Source organism: Drosophila novamexicana, unplaced genomic scaffold, assembly GCF_003285875.2.
Source record: "Drosophila novamexicana strain 15010-1031.04,08,12 unplaced genomic scaffold, DnovRS2.1 tig00004555-arrow-pilon, whole genome shotgun sequence".
NCBI classification, from domain to species: Eukaryota; Metazoa; Arthropoda; class Insecta; order Diptera; family Drosophilidae; genus Drosophila; species Drosophila novamexicana.
In genome coordinates this window covers 798,405-806,644 of record NW_020825052.1, presented here as the reverse complement: position 1 = coordinate 806,644, position 8,240 = coordinate 798,405, and the positions used below count along the sequence as shown (strand labels likewise).

General features: G+C 42.1%; 1 protein-coding gene across 1 annotated transcript; it reads left to right on the top strand.

Annotated features, from left to right (window-relative positions):
• The first annotated feature begins 7,047 nt into the window (after positions 1 to 7,047).
• Positions 7,048 to 8,151, top strand: LOC115770188 (transmembrane protein 70 homolog, mitochondrial). The gene is made up of 2 exons (XM_030715349.1): positions 7,048 to 7,733; positions 7,792 to 8,151. The coding sequence occupies exons 1-2, from the start codon at positions 7,230 to 7,232 to the stop codon at positions 7,987 to 7,989; spliced, it is 702 nt and encodes a 233-aa protein (XP_030571209.1). The 5' UTR covers positions 7,048 to 7,229; the 3' UTR covers positions 7,990 to 8,151.
• The last annotated feature ends 89 nt before the right edge of the window (positions 8,152 to 8,240 follow it).

The window sequence follows — 8,240 nt, the reverse complement described above, 5'->3', positions numbered from 1 at the left end:
TTAAAGAAAAGTTTTCTTTCTGTTTTCAATTTTTTCTTCAGCTATGCGCATTTTGAGGAATTTCGCATTGGGCACGTTTAGTTTTTGTCGCTGCAAAAACAACAAGTGCAAAGTTACTCGAGCACCTGGCAATAACAAGAGCTCCCAGCTCCCAGCTTCGAAATAGGCTGCACAAATTAAGATCTAGGCAGGCGGCGTTTAGGCCACGTTAAAGCGAAGGTGTCAATTGAGCCAGCCAAAAAGTTGTGGCCCACAACAACTATTTACAGCAGCCTCCCCCCCCCCCCCCCCCTTGCTGGCGCCTTCCCTTAACCCCGGAAAGAGCAAAAGTTGCAACCACGGTGGATTTCGCGCCCAACTTTGCTGTGCAATTGGTTATTCGATGCATTCGCTTTGGGTTTTCATACCCCTTACCCATGGAACATGGCTAGAAAAGAGCATATTAGTTATGTGTAAGGGTATCTATATATAAAAGGAAATATGACAGGTATCATAAGATTGATAAATATCTAATTATGTCGGTCTACCTTTCTATCCCACTTCCGTTTCTCTCCCTATTTAGATATTTTTGCTTCAAGAGAAAAGAAATTCTAATTTTAGCAAACCTAGAAGATTTTTAGAGGTGGGCAGCTTTTATAGGGTATCTTCTGCCTTTCAACATAAAAGTGAAATGTAAAAAAACGAATTAAATGAAAAAAAATATTTATATATCTACACATTTGAAGGCCATTTCGTTTTTGTACATGAATGCAACTCTATTTCGCTAAGTAGAGAGTATCTTCTAGTCGGACATGCTCTGCTATGTCACTTTTACTTGTTTGGCTGAGTGTTTCTTGTAATGCGATTTGGGTGCGAACATTTTTATGACAACTTGCTTAAATTTCATAACAACTCGCAGCGCGAAAAACTTATTTCGCTTACGAGTCGGGTCGAGTTTGGGGCGAGTCGCAGAAGTTGTGTTGATGTTTTGATGTTGATGTTTGTTGGACTTGTGGCAAACGTTCGCATCGCCAGCTAATGAATAAAGTTCGCTTATGAATTTCGCCCAACCGAGCCGAGAGCGCACTTTGCCAAGATTTAACCACAAGCTAAGTAGCTGGGATTTAAAGCCGAACAAGTGGCAGAGCAGCAGCTAATTGGCATCCGGTTGCCAGGGGCAACTGCAATCGATGGGAAAGGGGAGGCAGCTGCTAACTAAATTGCGGCTGGCAAAGAGGGAGAGCTGCATTATGGATGTGGATTAAGTGCATATTACTGCGGTTACGCATACGCAGTGTGGCACATCAATCGTATCACAAAAGCTAGACAAATGTCTAGCAAAGCAAAAGCAAATTAATCTAAGACAATGCCAACCATTATTATAGATTTTAAGCCTGTAAATATAAAGCTTCTTAAGCATATATTAATTACAAAAATATGCTCAATATGAATTGCTTTCTTGGAATCTAATAAACAGAACTTTAACTTGTTAACAAGTTGTTGAGTTTGTTTTTGCTGCTGTTGTTGTTGTTGTTGTTGCTGCTGATTTTGTTGTCCTTGTGGCAGTTTCCCATCGTTGGGGCGAGCTATTGTCTGGCAAGAGTTTTTCTTTTCTAATATGAAACTCAAAATATGCGCAACTCGATGAGTATAATGCAATATTAAAGTCAAACGAAGGATGCGTAACACCATCCGCATCCGCATCCGCATTTTCATGGCCCCCGTTGCCACCCATTCCCCTGTTCGCCTGTTCCCGAATGGTTGGCATTATCATTGCCATTTCCATTGTCATCATAAGCGTGGTTTGGCGTTTGTCCTGTTGCTGTCGCACGCGAAGCTCATCGACATTGGTAAAACGCGTCCTGCCGTCCTCTCACAATTTTCATGCTGCTCTAAGCCATTTTCATGCACATTTTGGCCACTTGTGCGCTCAGCACAAACACTTCAATTTCGCTCCAAGGATGCGTGTATCTCGATGTGAACAGAGGGGAGAAGCATGCAGACAAGAATCAAGCAGTCGGGACGAGCCAGTCAAAGTGCCGGAAGGAAATGCGCTCCGACGGCGGGTGGGCGCTATAAATATATTTATATATATATATTTAGAATATGTGTGTCTGCACGGCAAACATGCAACTCTTTAACTATAACTTTTGATATATTCTAAAGAAATAATGTGCCAGTGCACTCAAATGCGGTTGCCAATGGCAGCAGGTTGGGGGGGGCGAGGAGCAGCAGCAGCAGCTGTTGTAGCTGGGGCAGCCATCAACTACTTAGCGTCAAAACGCTTAAAGTTGAATTTGTAACGCTTGAAGTGAGCCAAAGCCAATGAAGTCCGTGTGTGAGTGTGTGTGTGTGTGTGAGTGTGGATACACGCTGACTCTAATGCCAGTTCACTCATCTATTTTTATTAAATCGCCATACACACACGCTCACACACACAGGCACTGTCTGTTAAATCGCAGGACAAGCAAACAAACAGCACGTTACGTATACGCAACGTTCGCCCAGAAGAACAACAGGCCAGCAGCCAGCTTCGCAGCCCTGCCATTGACTTTAGACACTCGACTGTTGCAGCTGCCAAAGAGTAGACTCCTGGCCATGCCAGCTTATTTTCGGGGGTTTAATTTTGATTTAAATGCTGGCAGACAGCTTGAAGTCGAAGTCCGTGCTGCGTGCTGGTGCAGAAACAAGGACATGCACACGCATCTGGACAGGCATAGAACTGGTCGTGAGCCCCTGCTTATTGCAACGTTAGTTGCGCTGCGAATTGATTGAAATTTAAGTTTCTGGGATAATGAAAGGACACTTTAAGGCGCGCTCAAATCGATGTGCTGCTGCCTGGAACTGGCATAGAGTCGCCCGCCGGCAGTCATTTCATTTGCATTAGATTAAGGCAAGCATCTAAGCACATTTCCCGACAGCCAACAGCCACATCACAAAGCCACAGCCGCATTGGGGAGCGTTGTGCGTCGTGCTCGCAAATGTAAAAGTTGCAACTTGTAGCCTCAAAATATACCACAAAGTAAACACCCGAGTGTGGCACTGGCACTGGCAAAGTGCAGAGCAGTGCCTGCCGAGCGTAAAGGTATTTGAATAGCCAGCCAAAGACACGGACATGGACATGGACAAGGACATTGTAGCTGGCGACGCAGCGCCACAGGAAGTGCAGACAACTGAGACCAGACGAGTGTCGACTAGTTGCAGCTTCTCATCATCTCCCTCTCCCACTCCCTCACCCAGTCTCTTGCCTTCTTTGCCGTTGCCTGGCAGGCAAAAATAAATAAGTGTGTAATTTAATATTTAAGGCTTTGTCAGTAATTATTTTAGTACAAACGGTGAAACTTATGCGCTACCCGTTGCCAAAGAGTTAGCTAAGCGCCCAAGTTACTAAAACAAAATATAAAATTGAGTACAGCACGCTACTGAAATGCTGAACAAATTTAATTATGCCTCTTTATCATATAATATATGTTTATTTATTGATATTTGTTGTATTTTGTATTAGGTTAAATTATATGCTCCTTTCAAATGTCCCGCAACTGTCAACTGTCTGCTTCGATATATCGATGACAATTTTCGTGCTCAACGATAACTCAACGACAAACTGATAACTTAACGAAAGCACAACAACTGATCCCGGCGTGTTCGTATTGCGCTGGCTAAACTTCAGCTGCGTATAAAAGCTAACAAATTATATATAACTTTGGGAAAATAAGTTCGAGCAAGTGCGGATTGTTCTGCTATCTAAATTAAATATAGAATACTTACATAAGTAGACACTGCAGTTGGGCAACTATATATCAAAAGTTGCGTGCCCCTTAAATTGACCCACTTGCTGCACATTTGTCTTTATTAAACGTTTAGAATTATGGCTTGGCTGGTTGCACACTCGAAAGAGCGTATAAATTATAAACCAATTTACTACCCAGCCGAGCGAAAATGTGCTCAAAATGAACTACCAATTTGTAGAATACAACAAAACCGAAACATAACTTAACGAAACATTATAATAGCAACCAGTTAGCGTGAAAATGAATTATGCTGCAAAAATAGAGGAGGCAAAATCAAAAAATACATGCAATTCGAATGCTTGACAATGAAAAAGCATATTTTCATGGGCACCCACACGTACATACATACCAAATACAGCAAAAACTCAAAATAACGGACAACTGCGAGTACAGTATTTTTTTTATGATAAGTGAGATGTAGGCTTAAAAAGGGTTGAAAAAATACTAAAGGTACTAAAAATACTTTAAACCAAAAAAAAATGGTAACTATAGGAGTTAATGTCCGCCCAAGGGCGCGTTCACTGTATTTGCCCACATACCAAACTATGTTTGAATTTGATGTTTACCACCTGTGAGAGCGTCTCTCAAAATTTGTATTATTCGTATTCACCATGTGCATGCTCCTGGACCTCGGCTTGTGTGCTTGCCACATTCTTTTTGCTTTATTTTGAATATGCGCATAGTTTAAGTCTGTAATTATTCCAGCATTTAGTTTAGCATTTCACCAAACAACTCCACCCCCAACCCCCGAATCCACTCTCTCCTCTCTCCTTAGCTGCTGCACCCCCTTGGACTTGCTATGGAAACTGCGTGTGTAGTTGATTCTGGTCCTGCTTCTCCCTCTCTCCCTCTATCTCTCTCTCTCTCGGTCTGTCTGTCTGCCTGGGCAGGATGTGCTGGCTGTTGTGCGCGTGTTAAAGTGAATTTTAAATGATTTATTGCACGTCGAGCTGGGGCCAACGATCCTCGTACTACCTGCAAATTCTCCAATTACAAGAGCGCGATTCTGGACTCGTGTGAATTTTACAGGCTGTCCTTATGTGCCTTTTTCCACATCTTTTGCAGCGAATTGCTTCGTTTGAAACTCATTAGAATGTTAATTGTAATTACGTTTGCATTGCGTTTGAGTTATTAAATTGAGTTTGAGTTAATGTTTGAGTGCCGACAAAGTCCTGCACTCTACAGTCCGTAAAGGGATTACTTTTTTACGCACTCGACTTGGACAACTTACCCCAATTAAGACATTCGCCCGGCATTTGTCGAGTCAGCAATTGAGTTGCACTCAAGTTGCGGCCCAACACGAACTGCAACTCGCATAAAATCTATGCCCTAGCATACTCAACGTGTTGCATCAAACAGGATACACAGAGCAGCCAACACAATGTTGCGTATAAGAGTTCGTTGTGCCCCTTAACCAGCCGCAACACCAAACAGAGTGCAGCATGTTGCAGCTCGCGTTTGTGGGGTCTCATACAACTCAAAGCTTTGCAGAATTTGAGTGCATCGTGAGTTGGGCTGCTAAAAGGGGCGATTGAGCTATATTCAAATTGAGTCAGTTTTGCTCTTTGAGCAGTTTTTGATGTTCAGCTTCGATGGCAGCTGACATTTATAGCTAATCATAATTTTGATTAATTATAAACTAAATAATGCAATTTATATAAGCACATATAAAACATAGACACATATGTCTATATATATATCTAGAAGGGACACAAATAGAAATGCGCCGTGACCCAGGCATAAAATAAATTGACATCCCAATGAATTCGAATGTGCAATATGCCATGTCACTGCCACGCCCCCCTGGCTGCGTCGCTGCCTAAGTTAACTGCAGCACCCGCCCCCCCCCCCCTCAACCCCGCATTCGCTCCTCATAGATTCATATATCAGTGCTACTTTTTTTGCTATGAATTATTTTGGCTCGTCTGCATGTGAAATTTTTGGCCAAACAATTGGCAAGCGCCAGCAACAACTTACTATGAGTGAGGGGAAGAGGGGGAGAGGGGGACAGGGGGTTGCAACGCTGACGACGGCGAATGAATATGATGCATGAAATAACAATAATGAAATGACAACAAAAGGCACGGCCAACAAAAGGATTGCCATCGCTGGGAGGAGCAGGGGGTGGGGTGGGGCTGCACATGTCAGTAAACCAGTTGACCGACTCGGCAATAGATGAGCGGAGCGAAGGGAGGGGGGGTGAGGTCAAATCAAAATCCAGCTCAAATGTGATTTTTGGTCACTTTGAAAATTGTTGATTAGTTACGCCTGAGCGCAGCCAAATGAAATCGGGCGTCGGTTGCATTAAAACGAGATTTCGGCTCGCTTTCGAGCCGCAGCACTTGACATCGATTGCAGCTTATGGACATGCAACAATGCCACAGTTTGTGGCAACAATTCAATGAGCCAAACAAAAAATTAAAAAAAAAATAATAAAAAAACTAAAGAAAATTATCGAAAAAAAGCATAGTTGTGGCATGTAACCAGAAGCTCGTTATGCAATTTCATTTAAACAATTAAATGGAAATAAATTAAAAAATGCGGTCGAGCGGCGGTTTGCGTCGAACAACGACAAATTGCAGGCGCCACCCAAAGATAGATATAGATATGGATATGCACATATATACATACGAGCCACGCCCAATTGATATGCCCAGCGCCCAGCTGTCGATTGCCATTAATTCGAGCATATTAATGCGAATTTACATGCGCATTTTGTGCATTTTGTGTGCTCGCTTTGGTTTCCATAACATGCACATTACAGCCGCATACCAATCCCCCAACCCCCCCCCCCCCCACCACCCTCCTCTCACACGACACAAAATTGATTGTTAATCAAGTACAACAACTACAACAGCTACACACAGAACATTTTGTGCCCGATTTAAACAGATTATGTGTTCACCAGCATAATATCCACAATATAATATATAAATAATCAACTTCCACGATTTCTCTGGCTCACCAAAATTCGAGTTGTGCACGTTTTTGGCATCAATTATAATACTACTGGCATTGGCATATCCTTGTTATAGTTGTTGTCGTCCTTTCTGAGCAAATAGCTTCGTCAATGTGTTCGCAGTAAATAATGTAGTTGGCTTTTATCATATCTAATTTTAACTAGAGCGCCATTAAGTTCTAGTAGTATACGAATTATTTGTTTGCATTTTAGCATTTAAATGCTAAAAGCTATTATTTAAAATGAAATATATCTAAGTTGCAGTTTTGAAATTTCGCACTCACCACTCTAATTGTACTCAGCAATCTGGCAACGTCGGCATGCACGCAATCAAGTTCATGTCTTTTAAATAGGCGCAAATTTCAGTCTGTTAATTAACAGAGTCGAGTTTGTGTTAACAGGGCCAGCTGATTTCAAAATGTGTTATGTTATTCAATAACAATAAGGCCTGGCACGAAAATCACTTTAAACGAATTATTTTTAATTAAAACGTATATAAAATGTTTTCAATACGCTCTGCATTGCCATGCAGAAGACAATTGGCGCTGCTGATGTCAAACATAAGCCGGCACGCTCATGTGCAGTCCAGCTGCGGATATGCTGCCTGGTCGAGAGCAACATTGCACAGCCCACAACTACAACAAAAACAACAGCAGCACAGATGGTTGGCAACGCAAACTGCTGCTGGTAAGGATTCCGAAGCCGGCAATCTGAAGCGCATCTATTACGGAACACTGGCGCCGCGCATGAAAATTGTGAAGCTTTTTTCATTGACCACCAGTTTGGCTGGATTGGCAGCGCAGCCCATTCTCCTGGAACAGGGCATGAAAATCGGAGGAACCGGAATGGCCGTTTTCCTATGCACCATAGGGGGCTTCTTTACTTTCGTTACGCCTTTACTGCTCCACTTCATAACCAAAAAATATGTCACTGAGCTGCACTACAATCCCGTTACGGAGGAATATACCGCCACGACGATATCCCTTATATTGTTAAAGGTCAAAGTATGTGGTTATTTAGTTGGACTTAGAATGGTTTTTGATTTAATATAATTTTTTAAAGACAACGTTTCGACCCAGCGATGTTACCGTGCCCGAGGTTCCCGGTATGTTTACCTCGTTTCTGGTGAAAAATCGTCCACTTTTCGTTGACCCAGCTCTGTTTGATGATCCCGAGCACTATGTACGCATTATGGGCTATGATAAGCCTATAGACTTTAAATTGAATTTGAAGTCAGAAACGGAGCAGAAGCAGAAATAACGAAATAAATTTATGGTTTATAATTGATATTAGTTACAAATCACTTTTGGCTACCATAAAGCTTTTTAAACTTCAGCTCCTATTCACAATAGCAGAGCTATAACCGGCACCAGTTAAAAAACTTAACAGAATGTTACTTCAGAACACAATTATAGAGGAAGTTTTATCGACGTACATATGCTATCGATTTGACGTAAGTACAATAAGAGTGTGACCAGCAGCGGTAATGGCAAAATTACTTTGAAATATGT